Source organism: Gigantopelta aegis, chromosome 1, assembly GCF_016097555.1.
Source record: "Gigantopelta aegis isolate Gae_Host chromosome 1, Gae_host_genome, whole genome shotgun sequence".
Lineage (NCBI taxonomy): Eukaryota > Metazoa > Mollusca > Gastropoda > Neomphalida > Peltospiridae > Gigantopelta > Gigantopelta aegis.
This window is the reverse complement of record NC_054699.1, coordinates 36,512,314-36,539,210: the sequence shown is the minus strand read 5'-3', so window position 1 is coordinate 36,539,210 and position 26,897 is coordinate 36,512,314. Positions and strand designations below refer to the sequence as shown.

The 26,897-nt window shown below is 43.2% G+C and overlaps 1 protein-coding gene across 1 annotated transcript in view; it reads right to left on the bottom strand.

The window, feature by feature from the left end:
• Positions 1 to 5,615: 5,615 nt before the first annotated feature.
• LOC121374391 overlaps positions 5,616 to 26,897 on the bottom strand; it is a 72,631-nt gene continuing 51,349 nt past the window's right edge. Inside the window, exons 6-11 of the mRNA XM_041501495.1 lie at positions 22,530 to 22,650; positions 21,723 to 21,789; positions 17,858 to 18,061; positions 15,509 to 15,638; positions 10,418 to 10,876; positions 5,616 to 6,177 (exon numbers count right to left, since the gene is read on the bottom strand). Of these exons, the coding sequence (XP_041357429.1) occupies positions 5,969 to 6,177; positions 10,418 to 10,876; positions 15,509 to 15,638; positions 17,858 to 18,061; positions 21,723 to 21,789; positions 22,530 to 22,650 (1,190 nt within the window). The 3' untranslated portion in view covers positions 5,616 to 5,968. The remainder of the gene's footprint in view (positions 6,178 to 10,417; positions 10,877 to 15,508; positions 15,639 to 17,857; positions 18,062 to 21,722; positions 21,790 to 22,529; positions 22,651 to 26,897) is intronic.

Below are 26,897 nucleotides of genomic sequence, written 5' to 3'. Positions count from 1 at the left end.
TAGCCAGATAAACCCACAGAGACTATCCTCTCACTTGCTCTCACTTAAACTGAATGGTGCATACACTTGACTCTGGGGATGAGACGCTGGTTTTACCTACTAGCCAGATAAACCCACAGAGACTATCCTCTCACTTGCTCTCACTTAAACTGAATGGTGCATACACCTGACTCTGGGGATGAGACGCTGGTTTTACCTACTAGCCAGATAAACCCACAGAGACTATCCTCTCACTTGCTCTCACTTAAACTGAATGGTGCATACACTTGACTCTGGGGATGAGACGCTGGTTTTACCTACTAGCCAGATAAACCCACAGAGACTATCCTCTCACTTGCTCTCACTTAAACTGAATGGTGCATACACTTGACTCTGGGGATGAGACGCTGGTTTTACCTACTAGCCAGATAAACCCACAGAGACTATCCTCTCACTTGCTCTCACTTAAACTGAATGGTGCATACACCTGACTCTGGGGATGAGACGCTGGTTTTACCTACTAGCCAGATAAACCCACAGAGACTATCCTCTCACTTGCTCTCACTTAAACTGAATGGTGCATACACTTGACTCTGGGGATGAGACGCTGGTTTTACCTACTAGCCAGATAAACCCACAGAGACTATCCTCTCACTTGCTCTCACTTAAACTGAATGGTGCATACACTTGACTCTGGGGATGAGACGCTGGTTTTACCTACTAGCCAGATAAACCCACAGAGACTATCCTCTCACTTGCTCTCACTTAAACTGAATGGTGCATACACTTGACTCTGGGGATGAGACGCTGGTTTTACCTACTAGCCAGATAAACCCACAGAGACTATCCTCTCACTTGCTCTCACTTAAACTGAATGGTGCATACACTTGACTCTGGGGATGAGACGCTGGTTTTACCTACTAGCCAGATAAACCCACAGAGACTATCCTCTCACTTGCTCTCACTTAAACTGAATGGTGCATACACCTGACTCTGGGGATGAGACGCTGGTTTTACCTACTAGCCAGATAAACCCACAGAGACTATCCTCTCACTTGCTCTCACTTAAACTGAATGGTGCATACACCTGACTCTGGGGATGAGACGCTGGTTTTACCTACTAGCCAGATAAACCCACAGAGACTATCCTCTCACTTGCTCTCACTTAAACTGAATGGTGCATACACTTGACTCTGGGGATGAGACGCTGGTTTTACCTACTAGCCAGATAAACCCACAGAGACTATCCTCTCACTTGCTCTCACTTAAACTGAATGGTGCATACACTTGACTCTGGGGATGAGACGCTGGTTTTACCTACTAGCCAGATAAACCCACAGAGACTATCCTCTCACTTGCTCTCACTTAAACTGAATGGTGCATACACTTGACTCTGGGGATGAGACGCTGGTTTTACCTACTAGCCAGATAAACCCACAGAGACTATCCTCTCACTTGCTCTCACTTAAACTGAATGGTGCATACACTTGACTCTGGGGATGAGACGCTGGTTTTACCTACTAGCCAGATAAACCCACAGAGACTATCCTCTCACTTGCTCTCACTTAAACTGAATGGTGCATACACTTGACTCTGGGGATGAGACGCTGGTTTTACCTACTAGCCAGATAAACCCACAGAGACTATCCTCTCACTTGCTCTCACTTAAACTGAATGGTGCATACACTTGACTCTGGGGATGAGACGCTGGTTTTACCTACTAGCCAGATAAACCCACAGAGACTATCCTCTCACTTGCTCTCACTTAAACTGAATGGTGCATACACTTGACTCTGGGGATGAGACGCTGGTTTTACCTACTAGCCAGATAAACCCACAGAGACTATCCTCTCACTTGCTCTCACTTAAACTGAATGGTGCATACACCTGACTCTGGGGATGAGACGCTGGTTTTACCTACTAGCCAGATAAACCCACAGAGACTATCCTCTCACTTGCTCTCACTTAAACTGAATGGTGCATACACCTGACTCTGGGGATGAGACGCTGGTTTTACCTACTAGCCAGATAAACCCACAGAGACTATCCTCTCACTTGCTCTCACTTAAACTGAATGGTGCATACACCTGACTCTGGGGATGAGACGCTGGTTTTACCTACTAGCCAGATAAACCCACAGAGACTATCCTCTCACTTGCTCTCACTTAAACTGAATGGTGCATACACTTGACTCTGGGGATGAGACGCTGGTTTTACCTACTAGCCAGATAAACCCACAGAGACTATCCTCTCACTTGCTCTCACTTAAACTGAATGGTGCATACACCTGACTCTGGGGATGAGACGCTGGTTTTACCTACTAGCCAGATAAACCCACAGAGACTATCCTCTCACTTGCTCTCACTTAAACTGAATGGTGCATACACCTGACTCTGGGGATGAGACGCTGGTTTTACCTACTAGCCAGATAAACCCACAGAGACTATCCTCTCACTTGCTCTCACTTAAACTGAATGGTGCATACACCTGACTCTGGGGATGAGACGCTGGTTTTACCTACTAGCCAGATAAACCCACAGAGACTATCCTCTCACTTGCTCTCACTTAAACTGAATGGTGCATACACCCGACTCTGGGGATGAGACGCTGGTTTTACCTACTAGCCAGATAAACCCACAGAGACTATCCTCTCACTTGCTCTCACTTAAACTGAATGGAGCATACACCTGACTCTGGGGATGAGACGCTGGTTTTACCTACTAGCCAGATAAACCCACAGAGACTATCCTCTCACTTGCTCTCACTTAAACTGAATGGTGCATACACCTGACTCTGGGGATGAGACGCTGGTTTTACCTACTAGCCAGATAAACCCACAGAGACTATCCTCTCACTTGCTCTCACTTAAACTGAATGGTGCATACACCTGACTCTGGGGATGAGACGCTGGTTTTACCTACTAGCCAGATAAACCCACAGAGACTATCCTCTCACTTGCTCTCACTTAAACTGAATGGTGCATACACTTGACTCTGGGGATGAGACGCTGGTTTTACCTACTAGCCAGATAAACCCACAGAGACTATCCTCTCACTTGCTCTCACTTAAACTGAATGGTGCATACACCTGACTCTGGGGATGAGACGCTGGTTTTACCTACTAGCCAGATAAACCCACAGAGACTATCCTCTCACTTGCTCTCACTTAAACTGAATGGTGCATACACCTGACTCTGGGGATGAGACGCTGGTTTTACCTACTAGCCAGATAAACCCACAGAGACTATCCTCTCACTTGCTCTCACTTAAACTGAATGGTGCATACACCTGACTCTGGGGATGAGACGCTGGTTTTACCTACTAGCCAGATAAACCCACAGAGACTATCCTCTCACTTGCTCTCACTTAAACTGAATGGTGCATACACCTGACTCTGGGGATGAGATGCTGGTTTTACCTACTAGCCAGATAAACCCACAGAGACTATCCTCTCACTTGCTCTCACTTAAACTGAATGGTGCATACACCTGACTCTGGGGATGAGACGCTGGTTTTACCTACTAGCCAGATAAACCCACAGAGACTATCCTCTCACTTGCTCTCACTTAAACTGAATGGTGCATACACCTGACTCTGGGGATGAGATGCTGGTTTTACCTACTAGCCAGATAAACCCACAGAGACTATCCTCTCACTTGCTCTCACTTAAACTGAATGGTGCATACACTTGACTCTGGGGATGAGATGCTGGTTTGGGGCAGTCCATTAATTAACTTACACCGTTAGGCAGTGCTGACATGGAACGACTGCGAGCAGGCCCATCTATCTTCAAGCTGCATCGCTGGACTCCTGATTGAGTTTGTTGACATATCGCCATTGCTGTTGTGTGGGTTGTTCTCTTTCCATCATGAGTAGGTTTTTAAAAATCCTAACTTAAATAATATTATAAAATCTTTACTAGAGCTGGGATGGGTGGATGGCAAAACACATATATAAACTGGTGCATGGTAGCTCAATAAACATGTCAGAAATGAATTCCCTGAGCTCAGAAACATATGATTACATATTTTACACTGTTTATTTCATTTATATTCACACTTTGATGGCATATTAGTCACCTAATTAAATATTCAAAATGGCGGCGATAGCAGCCATCTGAACAATTTCTCCAAGTTTGTTTTGTAATAACAGTCAAATATCTGACCAGGTGATTTGCTTTCATCAGCAATTTAAACGCCTTTTCCAGCTAAAACGTATGTACGGCCCTAGCGCTTAAAATTAACTTGTGCGTCGCAAACAAGTGCATTTCAGGTTAGCATATACGCCACAGAGTGATCGATTCGACTGCTTTTTTTCATTGGGTGGTATGCCATTGGTGGACTGGTCATAACCTAGGAGCAGCCCATCGTATGGCTTTAAAATGTTATCGCACGTATACGTGTTAACACTATATGTGTTATCAAAAATAACGAATGATGTTCTTCGACCCATCCCCCACCCCACCCCACCCCACCCCACTATTCGACAGCAGGCCACGCCATGAGCGGCTCAGGAGGGACCAACGCTGTCAGCTCTACTGACAGTGGCGGCCCCTTCTGTTTCAGTACCGCCGCAGATGGAAATAGACCGGGCATCTGCATCTGCTCCCGTTGTTTTTGCGGAGCCGGCAGCAGACGCACATCGGGAACCCAAGAAGAGGAAGGTTGCAGACAAGGCCCCGCTGAAACCAACTCTCTCCTTGGGCGATCATTTGTGACAAGCTGCCGCAGCAGTGCCGGAACGCGATCCAGGGCGATTTCACGGATCCAACCCAGATGGCCATCTCCATCAAGGAGACTTCCTGGCGTTCTCTACCATCAGGCTATGGAAAGTACCAGATAATGGGAAACAACGTCAGCTCGAACTTCTTCATGATGTGTACACGGGACGGACTGTATCGACAAGCTGTACTGAAACCAGACATGGAGAATGCAACGATACACCGCATCCTCAAGGGAGTTATCGCGGCATGTTACCTCGACTGGCGCAAATTCCTCCCAAAGTACCGAGCCGAGCAGTCCATCAACACACCATGAGTCCCACGGTCAACCTCTTCAAGAACCTTCACCCCCAGGTAAGGGCTTAGTCGGTCTTTTAAATTTTTCGGCTGGTGTTAAAAATGTTATGTTTATTTTTTTGTAAATAGTCCGACGCATTTTATTTTGGTAGCCCGTCTAAATTGCTCAAATCAACTTAAAACCTTTTCGGCCGAGCATTCTAATTTTATTTTTGGATTGTCAGACATGTTAGGATGGATCAGCTATCTCACTTTGGCCTTAGGTACTTGACCTAACTACTAAATTTTTATTCCAAATTCCGCCCACTTCAAACTTACCCTCCGCCCCCACCCCCACCCCCACCCCCTCCACCTGGCCCGGACATACTCACTGACGTTGTCAGAGGCTAAGCCCATGACAGGCGTGTTCGAAACCTTCATGGTATATGAACACGTTAAACGGGAGTCAGGAAATCAGACAAATGTTTTCGACTTTGACATTATCCCTTTCATTTCAACTTTTGCTTTCCACCTCCACATTCCATACCAACGTGCTATTTCTTCTCGCTACAGTACCCCAATCTTTGCAAATCGTCTACGTCGCAACTCCCCATAATAAATATTTTCCATTCCACATGTAGTACATTATTTTCATTTTTAATTCCATTCTTCAAACGACCCTATATTCTATGACAAAGCAATGCATATAAATAAAATTAAAGAAACCATAGGTATTGTTCAACGATACCACTAGAGCCCATTAATATAATCGACATTAATTCTGACCAGTGGAATCCCGCTATATTCTTGCATTAACACCAAGGAATCCTTGATATGCACTTTTCCACAGGCAGCATACAACATACCACCGCCTTTGGTATATCTTGCAGATTCGACCCAGCAACCCAAGCACCTGAGCGCTCTATCGACTGAGATAAATCGTGTTATAAAACAAAACACGGTTCACGAAACATAGTGTTGAATCAGTTTATGCTTAGTGTTGACTCGCGTGCGAATATCCTGGGCGCATGTCAATGTTACTATGAGAAGATATTCCGCGCCGGCCAACTCTGTGATCAAATCTGCGGTTGCTATTGGTTACAGGTTCCCTCCGGATCCTGGGTAGCAGTTGAACCTGCTGATTCGGGAACATGAGGAAACGCGACCCTGACTGTGGATAAACGCGTTGGTTACCGGAGAATTCTGAAATATCAAAATAAGTCTTTAGCATTCAGAGAAAATCAGATCTCTACTAAAGATCCAATAGAGAGGGTTTTTTAATGTGAATAATTTTAACTGTTCTGTCTAACATAATACACGTTTAGAACACAGAAACATAAATATTAAACATTATAATCCAAGGAACACAAACCTGTTTGTTCCACACACACACATTCAGTAAAAAGTCCTATTTTTCAATGTAGTTTAGTTAGTGAAAATATAGAAATCATATTTATATTTGTTTTTGTAAATTATTACTTTTTATTTATCCAGCTATGTGATCGTATTGGAAAATAATAATTAAAAAAAAGTATAAAAATCGTATTCGACCCCCCCCCCCCCCCTCCATGAAATAGCCTTTATATTGAGAAAAAGAGAGGATTCGTCACGAGTATTTTTTTATTAATATTACCTTTTAGATCAATTTCATGCGTTTTGATTTGTCAATAGCCAATGCATACCAAAAGTACGGGGCCGGTTCAGTAGGACGGGGGCGGCGTCAGTAGGACGGGGCCGGTTGGACGGGGCCGGTTCAGTAGGACGGGGCCGGTAGGACGGGGGCCGGTTCAGTAGGACGGGGCCGGTAGGACGGGGGCCGGTTCAGTAGGACGGGGGCCGGTTCAGTAGGACGAGGGCCGGTTCAGTAGGACGGGGGCCGGGTCAATAGGACGGGGCCGGTTCAGTAGGACGGGGGCCAGTTCAGTAGGACGGGGCCGGTTCAGTAGGACGGGGGCCGGTAGGACGGGGGCCTGTTGAGTAGGACGGTGGCCGGGTCAGTAGGACGGGGCCGGTTCAGTGTAGGACGGGGCCGGTTCAGTAGGACGGGGCCGGTAGGACGGGGGCCGGTTCAGTAGGACGGTGGCCGGGTCAGTAGGACGGGGCCGGTAGGACGGGGGCCGGGTTAGTAGGACGGGGCCGGTAGGACGGGGGCCGGTTCAGTAGGACGGGGCCGGTAGGACGGGGGCCGGTTCAGTAGGACGGGGCCGGTAGGACGGGGGCCGGTTCAGTAGGACGGGGCCGGGTCAGTAGGACGGGGGCCGGGTCAGTAGGACGGGGGCCGGTTCAGTAGGACGGGGGCCGGTTCAGTAGGACGGGGCCGGTAGGACAGGGGCCGCGTTAGTAGGACGGGGGCCGGGTCAGTAGGACGGGGGCCGGGTCAGTAGGACGGGGCCGGTAGGACGGGGGCCGGGTCAGTAGGACGCGGGCCGGGTCAGTAGGACGGGGGCCGGGTCAGTAGGACGGGGCCGGTAGGACGGGGGGCCGGGTTAGTAGGACGGGGCCGGTAGGACGGGGCCGGTAGGACGGGGGCTGGGTCAGTAGGACGGGGGCCGGGTTAGTAGATCGGAGACGGGTTAGTAAGTCAGAGCTGGGTTAGTAGGACGGGGCCGGTAGGACGGGGGCCGGGTCAGTAGATCGGAAACGGGTTAGTAAGTGAGACCTGGGTTAGTAGGACGGGGCTGGGTTAGTAGATCGGAGACGGGTTAGTAAGTCAGAGCTGGGTTAGTAGGACGGGGGCCGGTTCAGTAGGACGGGGGCCGGGTTAGTAGATCGGAGACGGGTTAGTAAGTCAGAGCTGGGTTAGTAGGACGGGGCCGGGTTAGTAGATCGGAGACGGGTTAGTAAGTCAGAGCTGGGTTAGTAGGACGGGGCCGGTAGGACAGAGGCCGGGTCATTAGGACGGGGGCCGGGTTAGTAGATCGGTGAGGGGTTAGTAAGTCAGAGCTGGGTTAGTAGGATGGGGGCCGGTAGGACGGGGGCCTGTAGGACGGGGGCCGGGTTAGTAGATCGGAGACGGGTTAGTAAGTCAGAGCTGGGTTAGTAGGACGGGGTCGGGTCAGTAGGACGGGGGCCGGGTCAGTAGGACGGGGGCCGGGTTAGTAGGACGGGGGCCGGGTCAGTAGGACGGGGGCCGGGTTAGTAGATCGGAGACGGGTTAGTAAGTCAGAGCTGGGTTAGTAGGACGGGGCCGGTAGGACGGGGCCGGTAGGACGGGGGCCGGTTCAGTAGGACGGGGGCCGGGTTAGTAGATCGGAGACGGGTTAGTAAGTCAGAGCTGGGTTAGTAGGACGGGGGCCGGGTTAGTAGATCGGAGACGGGTTAGCAAGTCAGAGCTGGGTTAGTAGGACGGGGCCGGGTCAGTAGATCGGAGACGGGTTAGTAAGTCAGAGCTGGGTTAGTAGGACGGGGCCGGTAGGACGGGGGCCGGTTCTGTAGGACGGGGACTGGGTTAGTAGATCGGAGACGGGTTAGTAAGTCAGAGCTGGGTTAGTAGGACGGGGGCCGGGTTAGTAGATCGGAGACGGGTTAGTAAGTCAGAGCTGGGTTAGTAGGACGGGGCCGGGTTAGTAGATCGGAGACGGGTTAGTAAGTCAGAGCTGGGTTAGTAGGACGGGGCCGGGTCAGTAGGACGGGGGCCGGGTCAGTATGACGGGGGCCGGGTCAGTAGATCGGAGACGGGTTAGTAAGTCAGAGCTGGGTTAGTAGGACGGGGCCGGTAGGACGGGGGCCGGTTCAGTAGGACGGGGGCCGGGTTAGTAGGACGGGGGCCGGGTCAGTAGGACGGGGGCCGGGTTAGTAGATCGGAGACGGGTTAGTAAGTCAGAGCTGGGTTAGTAGGACGGGGCCGGTAGGACGGGGCCGGTAGGACGGGGGCCGGTTCAGTAGGACGGGGGCCGGGTTAGTAGATCGGAGACGGGTTAGCAAGTCAGAGCTGGGTTAGTAGGACGGGGCCGGGTCAGTAGATCGGAGACGGGTTAGTAAGTCAGAGCTGGGTTAGTAGGACGGGGCCGGTAGGACGGGGGCCGGTTCAGTAGGACGGGGACCGGGTTAGTAGATCGGAGACGGGTTAGTAAGTCAGAGCTGGGATAGTAGGACGGGGTCCGGGTTAGTAGATCGGAGACGGGTTAGTAAGTCAGAGCTGGGTTAGTAGGACGGGGGCCGGTAGGACGGGGGCCGGGTTAGTAGATCGGAGACGGGTTAGTAAGTCAGAGCTGGGTTAGTAGGACGGGTCGGTTTAGTAGATCGGAGACGGGTTAGTAAGTCAGTGCTGGGTTAGTAGGACGGGGCCGGTAGGACGGGGGCCGGGTCAGTAGGACGGGGTCGGACCAGTAGGTCACCGGCCCCTCAGTGGCTAGGTCACCGGAAAGTAGGTCAAGGTCACGGAAAGTAGGCCATGGCACTATACAGGCCTCCTTACTACTGTTAGTACAACACAACAAATATTTTTATTCGGCTGCGGGTGTTCAATTTTGTTTTTTACATTTAATTTGCAAAGTTGTCAAATTCTTAAAGTATGTGATCTGAAAAAATATCACATAATTTGATCGCATCGAAAATGTAAGATATTATATGATACAAAATTTAAAAAATTCATATATTAGCTAGCATATCCATTGTAATCAAATTATATATTTTTCAGATCACATACTTTCAGAATTCGATAACATTGCAAATTATATTTAAATTAATCGAGGTCACGGCACTACGTTTATTAACATTTAAGCAAATGTACTGCTCCATAATTGACGTGTGCATCCATAGTCATCATTAAAAAAATTATTTCAATAGCAACCTTACACTGAAAGCTGTTCAGTGTTCAGATAACAAACAAAAAACCCAACATAAAACAACAACAAAACAATAATACGCACTATTTTTATATAAGGATATTCAAAATGACGTAATTCAAGTTTGACGTCATTTCCATTCAAAAGTACACCGGGTCACATATATTCTTACGTCATTTCAATGTATAGTAATGGCGGACTCTAATTAAAGTTGCATGTAGGCCTACAGTTTACAAACATATGTTGCATTAAGCTTGCAGGCGCGGATTCAGGCGGGGGCCCAAGGCGCCAGGCACCTCCCCCACCTCCAGTTTTTGGTTAAACAATATATATATATATTACAGAATACACCACAAATGCAAACTTACTCCGACCATCTATCAAGGACCTTTAAATTCTATTTTCAAACACAAGAACGGCGTGTGGTCCCCCTCTATTAAAAAATCCTGAATCCGTGCCTGCCATGATATTATATGATAAAGGTATTATTACCCGCATGTGTTTCGGTATCGTCAGTATCATATGTTAGGCATAAAACTAATGTATTCTGCTCACCATAGGCTCACATAATACGACGTTTGTTCCTAATATATGATACTGACGATACCGAAAAACACTCTGGTAATAAACTCTATACATTATAATATATTACTTACGCATTGGTCGTCCGGCTGGAGTTGTGGCGAATTTACTGATGGGGTAAAAGATGGCGGGTTGATAGAAGCGATTCCGGGTGGCGGGTCGCTGTACTGTAGGTTTCTGAGCAACACGTCCAATGATCTGTCTGAACAAGTTCGGGTTCTGCCGGAAATACCTCTGTGCGCTCGGCGGAAACAGGTTCCTGAACGACTGTAATGGCCTCCCCACATTTCGAGAGGTGGGAAGGAAAATGTTTCTGAACAATGAAGGAGACTGTATGATGGGACTGCCAATTCCTGGGAAAAACACGTTCGGCTGGGGTATGATTCTCTGGCCCGTGTTTCTATGTATTAAATTCCCCCTTGTGCGCTGCATCACCTTTTTGATGCAACTCTTGGTACCATCTTGACAAACGCAGTGGCAGTTGTGGTCCATATATCCTTTGCCACACGAAACAGCTACAGACCTGCAAGCTTCTACGGGAAAAATAGAAAGCAAAACCCAAAAGGAATATGTAATGGAGAAAACATAACATATTTTATCATGGTGTGCATTATGTTAGATAATGCACGGTTAGCCGTGGGTTCGTGACATATAAACTAATATGACGTCAAACGTATGGTTTAATCATAAATAATATCAAGTACATTTGAACTATGGAACATACCTTTTTTCATTAGCAAGGTCTGAGCTGATGGCAAACACGAAATAAAAAAGAACACGGAATATTCTAATTTCTATTTCCGTGAGAAGACAACATTTTTCACAATAGTTGAGTATTGAGGATCATTTATATCGTGACCAATCTTTTCACAAATTGCAAACACGTATGGTACATTTTTGGTTATTTCCAAAACAGGTTTTTGTTTACGTCAGACCAAACTGGCGATACTGACCAAGAAGACCCCCCATACCCCCCCCCCCCCCATACACAGACACACACGGGGAGAGAGAGAGAGAGAGAGAGAGAGAGAGAGAGAGAGAGAGAGAGAGAGAGAGAGAGAGAGAGAGAGAGAGAGAGAGAGAGAGAGAGAGAGCAGAACAGAACTACTTCATATGGAGAATTGGACAGAAGACTGTAGGGATCTGAGAATTTAACACATTCCCAGTTAGTATTTTACAAATAATATTAATATTAATGTTGAAGTTCGTAAATGAAGACAATGTGTCTTTAAGAGAGTCAGGGGAAAGTCGTTTGTTTACATTTAGCTTTTAACCGATTACAGGAATTACTCACAATTCATACATTACTTTATAAAACATGTTAGAAGTTGTAAATTGATGGAACACTTGGAAATTAGTTGTTAGTGTTCATTTAAACTGGCGCGTTTTGAATAGTCTCGATCAATCTACTTCCGGCTATCTGTTGTCTGTCAAAGTTGAACCTTGCTATTTGTGCACTACTGTAAATATATAGAATATCAGGTTACTACGTTTTGATATCGTGGTTATTTGACGAGGTTTAGATAACGGTGTAACTGGCTCTCTAAAGCTCGCTTGTTACACCGTTATCGAACCGAGCCATATAACCACGATATCAAAACGTAGTAACCTGATAATTTTTATCATGCAACCCCTTTCAAGTTATATTTTTGTAATATGTTTTAGTTAAAAGCGGTATAGAAACTATTAGTTTTATCGTGTAGAAACTACTACCTGAGGTCGGACATTAGCATCTTGGGAATAGCATAGCCAGCCTAAAAGTTGTGTTTCACAATTTTAAATAAAATACTTTGATTATATTGCAAAGTCTGTTGTGTCACAACATTACAATTTTTGTACCTTTTTTCTGAAAATAAACTCAAGTTTATGTATGACCCAAAGAAAATCTACATCACTGGCTGCTACTGACTGTGATGTCAGACGCTGTTCCAATGTAAACATTATTTGCAGGAAGCTACTTGCTTTTTTGTTTCAAAATGTTTAATTCAAAACGCTGGCTAGTTCCGAATGGGAGCGAGTAAAATAAGATGTAATATGACGTTACAGGAAGTGTAAATATTATATTTATTTATGCAGTTCAACAATTATTGCTGTAAATGGATGTTTGAAAAATGTGAAAACAATCTACCTGAAAATTGAGCAAACACCCGTCATGCGCACAACTCATTTCCTAGTGACATGATAACACTTCAAATTATCAGGTATGGGTTATCTGGGCAATAAGAAGCATGGTTGCATGATAAATGTAGTTATTTTTAGCATCAATTTTAGAGAGTGCATTTATGTATAAATTATTAAATATAAGAATAATAAGGCATCAGTAGTTTATTACCCATATGGTTAAAAATATCTTGGTATATCTTGACGTCATCGATTGGCGTACTTCAACCTTACAAGCACGTCAACGAAACGAGATGAATGATATAATAATAGTTTCTGGCATGAGTCCTTTTGTAGATGGTTTTTCTGACACGAGTCTCAAGAAAATCAATCTTTGGAGCGAGCTTTAGCGAGCTCCATGGATTGATTTTCTTGAGACGAGTGTCAGAAAAACCATCTACAAAAGGACGAGTGCCAGAAATATTTTCTAGCACAACCTGTCTTATAAATTTTATTATTAATTTAGTCTAACTATACTGTAAGTCTCTTCATTTTATTTTTGTAACGTGACGTCACCTCTAAGCTGACACCCATGTTACGTCACGAGTGTGGAAGCATACAGTGGTGTCGAGAAGACCTACTCATATTATGTGACGTCATATACTACTTTGTTTAAAAAATGACGTAATCAACCGGTAGCAACTGCCGTGTACATCCTAATATTAACCAATGAAAAGGGCGGATTAGCGTCTACACACATGTGGTAGACGGTTTTTCTACCACCCCTTTCTAGCACCTTTCTACGACGTCATTGTGCTAGAAATTAAGATCGATTATGGGTAATAAATAGGATATTAAACTCGCTACCATTTCGTATCATGTGTATGTCCCTCGTGAAATAATTTCACGCGGGACATAAACATGATACGAAATGAAAGCTCGTTTAATATCCTATAATTGTTAAATAGCGTATTCATGTAATATTATTTACTTGAATTTCCAACTACATGTAAAATATCCAGTAGTGTTGGATTTCTCCAACCGTGTTGGATTTTATCCAACGTAGCAGACGACGTTATGGTAATTATATCCCACGGCGTTGGATATTGTAGGATTTGGAATTCTGCAGTGTTAGAGTTTAACAGGGGTATATATATATACCGATCCAACCGACGTGTGTCAGTCTTGGTCAGTCTGTCGTCCCATTAGGTGGGCTGGTGTAAGGTTAGACAGTAAGATTTTTATTAATTATTTTTTGGTTAATAAATAAAGACCAGACTCATTTTAGGCCACATAACAAAACTTATTAAGAAATAGAAATAGGTTTTGACTATGCACTTAGATATGGAATAGGGAAAGCAATACCTAGCACATAAAGGTGTAGGTCCCGTGTATCGTGGAAATGTATGTGACAAGTTTTATTACAAGTGTATAAGAATAATTAGTGTGCACGCATTATTTCATTATTTAAGGCAAGTGCGAGTACACCAATAGTATTGTTTTTACCTGTAAAGTAAGTGTGAGTGCATTAGTGTTTGACCTCAAGAATTTGAGCTAGTCTGTAGACTACTGTATTTTACTAGTGAAGTAATGAATGGTTTGTAACAAGAACACAATCCACTGTTTGTATTTTTTTAGACTCAGTCTGTCGAGTTAATAAATTATTTGGTGAAGGTATCGGGAGATGATTGAGCTCAGTCTTTTAAGGTGTTCAACTCACTTGTTAAATACATTGAGCAGAATATATTGTTAGTTATTTAACCCTGGAATAGTTAAGTGTTAGTATATAGCTATTAATGATTATTTAAATACTAAGGTATGCTGAAGTATGTATTCAGCGAGTTGTTAACCTGTTACAATTTACTTGTTATAAATAAACGTTGATGAAGTTGAATATTTGTTGGTGATCTTTTGCATTCATTAGTAAAATTGACCATTTACCAGACACTCAGTTTTTCTGCGTCGTCACGATACAGGGTCAGTGCTTGTTATTATTTTACATTTTTACATTGTTCAAATGTCCATGCAGGGGACCACGTACCTCTAATAATATACGAATGAATGAATGAATGAATATTTAACGACACCCCAGAACGAAAAATACATCAGCTATTGGCTGTCAAACTATGGTAATGCAAACAAATAAAGTGATGATCAACATCAATATAAAAATTCAAGATTTAAATAAAAACAGTGTGCAAAAATACAAATATCACAGATAGATACTGACTTTTACTCAAAAGATCAATTGTGCTGTATTTGTCATTCTCAAAAAGAATGTTACACCCCTGCACCACTCGCTCGATGCGCGATCGGTGTGGGATCGACCCCCATCGGTGCGCCCATTGGGCTACTTCTCGTTCCAGCCAGTGCACCACGACTGGTGTATCAAAGGTCGTGGTATGTGCTATCCTGTCTGTGGGATGGTGCATATAAAAGATCCCTTGCTGCTAATCGAAAAGAGTAGCCCATGAAGAGGCGACAGCGGGTTTCTTATCTCAATATCTCTGTGGTCCTTAACCATGTCTGACGCCATATAACCGTAGATAAAATGTGTTGAGTGCGTTGTTAAATAAAAAATGTCCTTCCTTCCCCTGCACCACGGTGAGGTTACAGCACGCGCAGGGGCTAATAATATACCCCAAAGACACCCATGCAGTTCATTTTAATTTATGTTTTGTTTGTATCCAGTTAATATGTAAGCACGCTGTCTGGGGCAGACACATCTGGGCTGTGTCCAGGACAGAGGGTTAATGTGTAAGAACGCTGTCTGGGGCAGACTCATCTGGGCTGTATCCAGGACAGAGGGTTAATGGTTAGTGGTTAGTGGTTAGTGAGAGAGAAGTCGGTGTAGTAGCCTTACACCTACTCACTGAGCCGGTAAACTCGCTCTGGGTGGGGGTCGGTACTGGGATGCGAATTCAATACCTTCCAAACATAAGACCGATGGTTTAACCACGACACCATCGAGGCTGGTGAAGTTGGTGTAGTTATTAGGCTATTTTATACACGAAGTAGTAAGATTTCTAGGTTTATAAAAAGTAGTTCTCAGAAGTTGTACTAACTTGCACAGTTGTACATCAAATTGACAGTCTTGGCATCAGAGAATGAAATGGCTGTAGCATGGCCGATAATATCCTGGAATCGATGGTCTACCGTCACCATGGTTACTGATTTATCGTCCTTAGAAAAAGCCTGAAAATAAAAAAACCTCTTGTTAGATTATTTACGTTTTATATAGACGTGTTGTCGTTATCTCGACACGTAGTCATAATATATACGCGTTATCTTGACATGTAGTCATAGTACATAGCCGTTACCTCAACCTGTAGTCGTAGTACATGATCGTTACCTCGAGCTGTAGTAATAGTACTTAGTCGTTATCTCGACATGTAGTCATTGTACATATTTGTTATCTTGACCTGTAGTCATAGTACATAGTCGGTATCTCGACGTATATATACATAGTGTATAGCCGTTATCTCGACATGTATACATAGTCGTTATCTCGACATGTAGTCATAATATAAATTATATACGTTACCTCAACTTGTAGTCATAGTACACAGTCGTTATTTCGACATTTAGTCATAGTACACAGTCGTTATTTCGCCGTGTAGTCATAGTACATAGTCGATATCTCGACCTGTAGCCATAGTACACAGTCGTTATCTCGACATGTAGTCATAGTATACAGTCGTTATCCCGACTTGTAGTCATAGTATATATACGTTACCTCGACATGTAGTCATAGTAGCCAGTCGTTATCTCGACATGTGGTCATAGTATATAGTCGTTATCCCGACTTGTAGTCATAGTATATATACGTTACCTCGACGTGTAGTCATAGTGTATAGTGTTATCTTGATCTGTAGTCATAGTACATAGTCGTTATCTCGACTTATAGCCATAGTCTATAGCCGTTATCTCGACTTATAGCCATAGTCTATGCCGTTATCTCGACTTATAGCCATAGTCTATATTCGTTATCTCGACTTATAGCCATAGTCTATAGACGTTATCTCGACTTATAGCCATAGTCTATATTCGTTATCTCGACTTATAGCCATAGTCTATAGCCGTTATCTCGACTTATAACCATAGTCTATAGCCGTTATCTCGACGTGTAGTCATAGTCTATAGCCGTTATCTCGATGTGTAGTCATAGTCTATAGCCGTTATCTCGACGTGTAGTCATAGTCTATAGCCGTTATCTCGACTTATAGCCATAGTCTATAGCCGTTATCTCGACTTATAGCCATAGTCTATAGCCGTTATCTCGACTTATAGCCATAGTCTATAGCCGTTATTTCGACTTATAGCCATAGTCTATAGCCGTTATCTCGACTTATAGCCATAGTCTATAGCCGTTATCTCGACGTGTAGTCATAGTCTATAGCCGTTATCTCGACTTATAGCCATAGTCTATATTCGTTATCTCGACTTATAGCCATAGTCTATAGCCGTTATCTCGACTTATAGCCATAGTCTATAGCCGTTATCTCGACTTATAGCCATAGTCTATAGCCGTTATCTCGACGTGTAGTCATAGTCTATAGTCTATAGCCGTTATCTCGACTTATAGCCATAGTCTATAGCCGTTATCTCGACTTATAGCCATAGTATATAGCCGTTATCTCGACTTATAGCCATAGTCTATATTCGTTATCTCGACTTATAGCCATAGTCTATATTCGTTATCTCGACGTGTAGCCATAGCCTATATTCGTTATCTCGACGTGTAGCCATAGCCTATATTCGTTATCTCGACGTGTAGTCTAAACAGAGCATGACGAGGTGGAGAAATATGATAATTTTCACTGACAACTATTACGTTTATCTCGAACCACCAATACTTCGAGCTTTTCCATTCGGTCCCTTCAACAACGATATATTGATATTTGACTTTATGGGCTAACAATCCCTGACGTCACCCAACTACTTGCTACTATAAATGAACGAATGGGTTGAATACCAGAAGTATTTTTTAAAGGGACATACCCTAGTTTTTAAACACTAAGGTATATTTTGTACTATTAGAGCCGTTTGTGATAACTGAAATCATATTTTACTTAGATTTTATTGTTTAGATTATCCATTTCCGTACGTTCGAAGTGTTTTTGGTCATCCTGATGTTTTTAATACCACAAAATGCATTTTTCACATTAAAAACGCGCATGCGTCTGAGAAGTAACATTTATTGAGTTGAGTTTTGGTCTATTTTTAGAGGGTATTTCACCATTTCAAAGTCACAAACTCATGTTGCACTCAGTTGTAACTTTATCCAAATGTGTTACAGGTTTGTAGATTAACTAAACTTAGTGTTGATTTTCACGGGTTAAAACTAGGGTATGCCCCATTAATGACTGTATATAAATTCTGCAGTCACAGACCGGTTGGTTTAAAACACCTACATTTTTTCCATAGTGCATGATAGACGTGTAGTCGTATTCCACGCCGAAATTAGACACTCTCTCCGGCAGAAACTTGCGGAAGTTTTTCAGTTTGTTGAAGCCGACGTTGTCAGGGAGGATATTAATGTATTTGTCACGATCCGTCCTCTGGTGCTCGTGAATTAGACCGATCACATGACCTAGCTCGTGTGTGATGACGTGCTCCTGTAATAATAAAACAACCAAACAATACACTATTATATTATATCACATACATTACATGCAGATCAGTAAACTCTGTCTGTCTGTCTCTGTCTCTATCTCTCTATCGCGATCTCTCCTTCCTCTCTATCTATCTGCCTGTCTGTTCCTGGCTGTATTCTATTTTCCACTATATGTCTGTTTCTCTGTGTCTGTCTATCTCTGTCTCTATCTCTCTATCGCGATCTCTCCTTCCTCTCTATCTATCTGCCTGTCTGTTCCTGGCTGTATTCTATTTGCCACTATATGTCTGTTTCTCTGTGTCTGTCTGTCTCTGTCTCTATCTCTCTATCGCGATCTCTCCTTCCTCTCTATCTATCTGCCTGTCTGTTCCTGTCTGTATTCTATTTGCCACTATATGTCTGTTTCTCTGTGTCTGTCTGTCTCTGTCTCTATCTCTCTATCGCGATCTCTCCTTCCTCTCTATCTATCTGCCTGTCTGTTCCTGTCTGTATTCTATTTGCCACTATATGTCTGTTTCTCTGTGTCTGTCTGTCTCTGTCTCTATCTCTCTATCGCGATCTCTCCTTCCTTTCTATCTATCTGCCTGTCTGTTCCTGTCTGTATTCTATTTGCCACTATATGTCTGTTTCTCTGTGTCTGTCTGTCTCTGTCTCTATCTCTCTATCGCGATCTCTCCTTCCTCTCTATCTATCTGCCTGTCTGTTCCTGTCTGTATTCTATTTGCCACTATATGTCTGTTTCTCTGTGTCTGTCTATCTCTGTCTCTATCTCTCTATCGCGATCTCTCCTTCCTCTCTATCTATCTGCCTGTCTGTTCCTGTCTGTATTCTATTTGCCACTATATGTCTGTTTCTCTGTGTCTGTCTATCTCTGTCTGTATGCATGTTTGTCCCTGTCTCTCTTTCTCTCATCTATCCCACTGCCCTCTATATCTCTATCTTGGTCGCCCGCTTACTCGCTCAACCGTTCTACACGAGATCTGTGCCAGTCGATGTGGTCAATCTATTTACATACACCATATCTGTGTTAGCCGATGTGTTCAGTGTATTTATATACACCGGATCTGTGTTAGCCGATGTGTTCAGTATATTTATATACACGAGATCTGTGTTAGCCGATGTGTTCAGTATATTTATATACACAAGATCTGTGTTAGCCGATGTGTTCAGCATATTTATATACACCAGATCTGTGTTAGCCGATGTGTTCAGTGTATTTATATACACAAGATCTGTGTTAGCCGATGTGTTCAGCATATTTATATACACTGGATCTGTGTTAGCCGATGTGTTCAGTGTATTTATATACACCGGACCTGTGTTAGCCGATGTGTTCAGTGTTTTATATACACCAGATCTGTGTTAGCCGATGTGTTCAGTGTATTTATATACACCAGATCTGTGTTAGCCGATGTGTTCAGTGTATTTATATACACCAGATCTGTGTTAGTCGATGTGTTCAGTGTAGTTATATACACCAGATCTGTGTTAGCCGATGTGTTCAGTAGTTTTATATACACCATATCTGTGTCAGTCGATGTGTTAGGTTTATTTACATACACCATATCTGTGTTAGCCGATGTGTTCAGTGTATTCATATACACCAGATCTGTGTTAGTCGATGTGTTCAGTGTAGTTATATACACCAGATCTGTGTTAGTCGATGTGTTCAGTGTAGTTATATACACCAGATCTGTGTTAGCCGATGTGTTCAGTAGTTTTATATACACCATATCTGTGTCAGTCGATGTGTTAGGTTTATTTACATACACCATATCTGTGTTAGCCGATGTGTTCAGTGTATTTATATACACCAGATCTGTGTTAGTCGATGTGTTCAGTGTAGTTATATACACCAGATCTGTGTTAGCCGATGTGTTCAGTAGTTTTATATACACCATATCTGTGTCATTCGATGTGTTCAGTGTAGTTATATACACGAGATCTGTGTTAGCCGATGTGTTCAGTATATTTATATACACAAGATCTGTGTTAGCCGATGTGTTCAGCATGTTTATATACACCAGATCTGTGTTAGCCGATGTGTTCAGTGTATTTATATACACAAGATCTGTGTTAGCCGATGTGTTCAGCATATTTATATACACTGGATCTGTGTTAGCCGATGTGTTCAGTGTATTTATATACACCGGACCTGTGTTAGCCGATGTGTTCAGTGTTTTATATACACCAGATCTGTGTTAGCCGATGTGTTCAGTGTATTTATATACACCAGATCTGTGTTAGCCGATGTGTTCAGTGTATTTATATACACCAGATCTGTGTTAGTCGATGTGTTCAGTGTAGTTATATACACCAGATCTGTGTTAGCCGATGTGTTCAGTAGTTTTATATACACCATATCTGTGTCAGTCGATGTGTTAGGTTTATTTACATACACCATATCTGTGTTAGCCGATGTGTTCAGTGTATTCATATACACCAGATCTGTGTTAGTCGATGTGTTCAGTGTAGTTATATACACCAGATCTGTGTTAGTCGATGTGTTCAGTGTAGTTATATACACCAGATCTGTGTTAGCCGATGTGTTCAGTAGTTTTATATACACCATATCTGTGTCAGTCGATGTGTTAGGTTTATTTACATACACCATATCTGTGTTAGCCGATGTGTTCAGTGTATTTATATACACCAGATCTGTGTTAGTCGATGTGTTCAGTGTAGTTATATACACCAGATCTGTGTTAGCCGATGTGTTCAGTAGTTTTATATACACCATATCTGTGTCATTCGATGTGTTCAGTGTAGTTATATACACGAGATCTGTGTTAGCCGATGTGTTCAGTATATTTATATACACAAGATCTGTGTTAGCCGATGTGTTCAGCATGTTTATATACACCAGATCTGTGTTAGCCGATGTGTTCAGTGTATTTATATACACAAGATCTGTGTTAGCCGATGTGTTCAGCATATTTATATACACTGGATCTGTGTTAGCCGATGTGTTCAGTGTATTTATATACACCGGACCTGTGTTAGCCGATGTGTTCAGTGTTTTATATACACCAGATCTGTGTTAGCCGATGTGTTCAGTGTATTTATATACACCAGATCTGTGTTAGCCGATGTGTTCAGTGTATTTATATACACCAGATCTGTGTTAGTCGATGTGTTCAGTGTAGTTATATACACCAGATCTGTGTTAGCCGATGTGTTCAGTAGTTTTATATACACCATATCTGTGTCAGTCGATGTGTTAGGTTTATTTACATACACCATATCTGTGTTAGCCGATGTGTTCAGTGTATTCATATACACCAGATCTGTGTTAGTCGATGTGTTCAGTGTAGTTATATACACCAGATCTGTGTTAGTCGATGTGTTCAGTGTAGTTATATACACCAGATCTGTGTTAGCCGATGTGTTCAGTAGTTTTATATACACCATATCTGTGTCAGTCGATGTGTTAGGTTTATTTACATACACCATATCTGTGTTAGCCGATGTGTTCAGTGTATTTATATACACCAGATCTGTGTTAGTCGATGTGTTCAGTGTAGTTATATACACCAGATCTGTGTTAGCCGATGTGTTCAGTAGTTTTATATACACCATATCTGTGTCAGTCGATGTGTTAGGTCTATTTACATACACCAGATCTGTGTTAGCCGATGTGTTAGGTTTATTTACATACATACCACTCTACAGTCTCGTTCCAGATTTAGTTGCTGCGCACCTCCGACCATTCCAACAAATGAGTTACAGCTGGAATAATAAATACCTAAACATCAGAAAAAGTTCTTGCTATACCATAATTTACATATACCTGATACAAAACTAAAATGTAGGTTGGCGCATTGTAATCAGAAGATTTTGTTTGTTTGTTTGTTTTGTTTAACGACACCACTGGAACACATTGATTACTTAATCATCAGCTATTGGATGTCAAACATTTGGTAATTCTGACATACAGTCATCCGAGGAAACCCACTACATTTTTCCTAATGCAACAAGGGATTTTTTATATACACCATCCCACAGACAGCATAGCACGTACCACGGCCTTTGATATACCATTCGTGGTGCACTGGCTGAGACGAGTAATAGCCCAATGGGCCCATCGACCGGGATCGATCCCCAACCGATCGCGAATCAAGCAAACGTTTTACCACTGTGCTATGCCCCGCCCTGTAATCAGAAGAGGGTTGAATGCTCGCCCAAATTTGGTGGGGAAAAAAGTCACACCTGCATCATAAAACTCCGCCACCCACCCCCTCCCCCCAAACACTAACATATTAGACTGAATGAGTTGAGTTCGTCATGCAGAGTCGGCAGTACAGAGATACGAAACCGCTTGTCTACACCCCCCCCCCCCCTCCAATCAATTAAAATCATCCATCCATATATATATACATAGTGTGAGTTGTCCATCCAATATTGGTTGCCTCCCTCCCCCCAATATAAAATCCTGGCTACGTGGTCCTACTGGTGGAAATTACACTCACCCCCTCTCGCTTTGTACCCTGAGAACGTTCTGGTGATAGGGCCGCGTGGGAACAAACCGGATGCAAGTACGTTCCCCCCACGCCTTCATGGACCGCTTGACAATCTCGGCTTCCCTTTGTGCTGAAATGATGTAATAGACATTTTATTTCATTTGAACTAATGTTCGTGCTTATATCCAATGAAGGTTCAAGCACGCTGTCCTGGGCACAAACCTCAGCTATCTGGGCTGTCTGTCCAGGACAGTGGGTTAGTTGTTAGTTGTTAGTGAGAGAGAAGAGGGTGTAGTGGTCTTACACCTACCCATTGAGTCGTTAAAACTCGCTCTGGGTAGGAGCCGGTACCAGCCGTATGTTCGATGACTTAACCATGACACCACCGAGGCCGGTTACGTAATATACAGAACGTAATGTGACTAAGTATTGAAGAGAAATAATATTTTACGATAGTAAACCTGAAAGCATTTAGAGCGGAATGTACGAAGCCTGTTTGTCTTGAACGCGTGGTTACGTGACGCGTGTAAGTCGTAAACAGGCTTCGTACATTCGCTCCATGGCGTACTGACAATAGCAGGGTTATAACCAAACATACATAGTAACAGTACAACAACAAATACAGTTTAGCATACATATATTTGAAATATTTCACACAAAAGATTTGCTTTTTGTTTAACGACACCACTAGAGCATATTACTTTAGTATTCATCGGCTATTTGATGTCAAACATTTGGTAACATTTGGTCTTAGAGAGGAAACCTGCTACATGTTTCCATTAGTAGCAAGGGATCTTTTATATGCACCACCCCACCGACAGGATAATATATACCACGGTTGATATACCAGTCGTGGTGCACTGACTGGAACGAGAAATAACCCAATGTGTCCATCGACAGGGATCGATCCCAGACCGAAAGCGCATCAAGCGGGCGCTTTACCACTGGGCCCTCAAATATTTCACAAATGCAAGATTGTTGAAATCGTTATTAAAATAGACTTTATTGTGTTTGGCCGAGTATCGACCATTCGAAGGGTAGACGAACATAGTTCCTATTTTCGTTTGGTTACTAATTGTTTTCACTTTTAATGTGTATTACGTTTTTAGGGATTATACGTTATTTGTTAGAGACTAGATTTACGCATCGGCTATTGATTTACGCATCGGCTATTCGGCATTTGACGGGAATTTCATATTAATTTCTATTAACTTTTGTAACCAATGATATTTATAATCACTGTTGTATTCAGATTCAGAAACAAATGTGGTTCCATTTTTTTCTGATGAATATCAAGGTCATTGTGAGGTCAGCAAAGGTCACCACTATAAATCTGTTCAAGTCGCTAATGCCCAGTTCTCACTTGAATGATTTTCTGTACAACTGCGGTGAGACTAAAAAATCGTACAGCCATGCGATTCCCGTACGAATTACCTAGGTTTTTTTTTTCGCGCAGTCTGACTTGTGCAACTGCCGTGCGACTGCCTTTCAACTTCCGCGCGACTTTTCCTCCCGAAACAGCCGACAACGGTTCCAGTTTCGTGCGACCGCAGTGCGACCTGTAAGAGTCCCGAGCAAGCGTCATGCTATTTTTGTCCAACTCGCGTGCGACCTGTGCGCATGCGGTACAGCCGCCGTACAATCAATCAGAGCGTCGTGCGACCGCCATACAAGCGCCGTTCGATCCGCCGTTCGATCCGCGCGAATCGCATAAAAGCAGGGCCTTTGGCGTCGAATGATTTTCGCTGAGGCCGCTTTTTATATGTTTTATGATGAGATACGCGCAGGTTGTACAGCAGTAGCACCGCGCTCGCATGATATTCCTACAGCTTGTACAGCAGTCTAATGGCAGTCGCACCGGGCTCGCATGATATTCCTACAGCTTGTACAGCAGTCTAATGGCAGTCGCACCGGGCTTGCATGATATTCCTACAGCTTGTACAGCAGTCTAATGGCAGTCGCACCGCACTTGCATGATATTCCTACAGCTTGTACAGCAGTCTAATGGCAGTCACACCGGGCTCGCATGATATTCCTACAGCTTGTACAGCAGTCTAATGGAAGTCGCACCGCACTTGCATGATATTCCTACAGCTTGTACAGCAGTCTAATGGCAGTCGCACCGCACTTGCATGATATTCCTACAGCTTGTACAGCAGTCTAATGGCAGTCGCACCGGGCTTGCATGAGATTCGCACAGGTTGCACGGAAGATGCACGGCAGTCTGATGGATGTCACATTGGAGTTGCAGGGGGTCCGCTGGGAGTCGCGTAGAAAATCGTTCAAGTGAGAGCGGGGTATTAGTGAAATAAGGTGATATCGTATGCCGTCTTTAAAATATTGGCATATAGCATGCCAACAGAACAGACACCACGTAAACTACACTAAAACATGAATAAATATTGTTGTTGTTGTCAGGGGCGGATATAGCAAGCTGAAAGTGTGTGTGTGTGTGTGTGTGTGTGTGTGTGTGTGTGTGTGTGTGTGTGAAATATTCAACTACCAGTACTAGATGTTGTCATATTTGATCAAATGCACAACACAGTTTGCAGTTTCTGTTAAAAAGGTTGTATTTAGTGTCTGTCAAAAAGGGTCTGTTCAGTGTAACTTTCTGCTTGTGTATACAATGTGGACATTGACAAAAGCGCAAGTAAACTTGCTGAGAGATGTGCGCCATCTTGCCATCTATAAAGTTTTGGGGGTTTTTTAAATCAGAGATTGTTTTATCACCCCTCTCTCAGGGACACTTTTTGTACATCTGATCATTGTCCCACCCCCATCTTCCACGCTGAACAGTACATCAGATACAATTAGGAGCATCTATCGTACACCAAGAAAATAATTAATTTTAGCGTATGTACCCCGTACCCTTGTAATAGACGAACGCTTCCTCCCCCTCCCCGGGCACTTTATAGATGACCCCTTGCTGCAAGACAAATAATAACTGCTGTTAATAACAAATACTTTTCGACCCGACATTCTGTCACAATACAGCAAGTACCATATCATAAAAGTCATAAAAGTGTTTTCACCCCCTGTACCGCCAGGATCTGCTTGTTACATACTAACATGTCTCTGCAAATACAAAAACCTTGAATCATTTCAACACCATTTCTTGCAGCGACATATGGAATTTTCGACATACATTAATGGCCGACGGTAGAATTGTCCACACTGACTTCTAGTTCTCCGTGTGGGGTGGGGGGTGGGGGGTGGGGTGGGGGGTGGGGGGTGAGGGGGGGGCAGGATCTAGCTCGATTGATGGAGCGTTCACACGAGGCGCTTGAGTCGAAGGATTGTAACCCTTAGGTGAACCCAAACTCTGGTACATCAAAGGAAACGTATAGCGGTTTCCTCTTATATGGCCAAATGTTTGACATCCAGTGCCGATGATTAAAAAATCAATGTGCTCTAACGATGTCGTTGAACAAAACAAACTTGAACTTTCTAGCTCTATGCTACTCCAACGCACGATATGTGTCGATTTAGTTGGTAATGGCAATTATGGAACACTGCATTTTCTTGCATGCTGTATTATAGTTAAAAGCATTTTCCATGCTCTGAGGATGCTGATCTGGTTAAAGCACAGAAATCTGTATTAATTATTGTCTCCCCAGTGGTCCAGTATGTTTTCTGGCTCCTACCAATGAACAAAAGCATTTCGTCACAGCAGCCAAAGGAACATGGGCAATGAAAGACACCTGCCAGGTTCTAGACTTCAAGACATCACATGGGCATCCAATTATCGAAAACTGTTTCCAGCATCAAAAGCAAACCAAGGCTATAACAATATAACCAAGATAACTGTCCATTGTGCGTATGTGGATCTTAGAATGTCCTTTACTGACAGCATCACCTACTTAAAGCAAAGTGTGTCTGTACTTGACCCCAAAACATTTAATAAAGCCTGGAACAGTCTTCCTTCAAGAAAGATGCTGTTGTTCTCTGGATTTATTATAAGCTAGAGGTCATTTGAAAAAAAAATATTATTCATCTTGAAACGATCTGAGAAACAAGCCATTGCTTCATAAATATATCATACTGGCCATTGCCCATCTTAATAAGTCTGTTCATCATATCATTGAAAGCTTGGACTTCAATGCTTCATCTATTTACTGCTTTCTTTAAATATATATGTAATAATATTGACTTGTGGATATTTGGATATAATTATTGTTTTATATTAATGCATTGGTTTTATTTGTTTTCATGTAATTAATTATTTTATTTCCATAAACAGGTAATGAATTACAACAGATTGTGTACCTTTAATTATTTTATTCTTAATGACAAGTTGATTACTATTTTCAGGTATCTTGGCTTGTTACAAATTGCACAAGCATGTATGACACTTGCACAACTTAGTAACAATAGCAC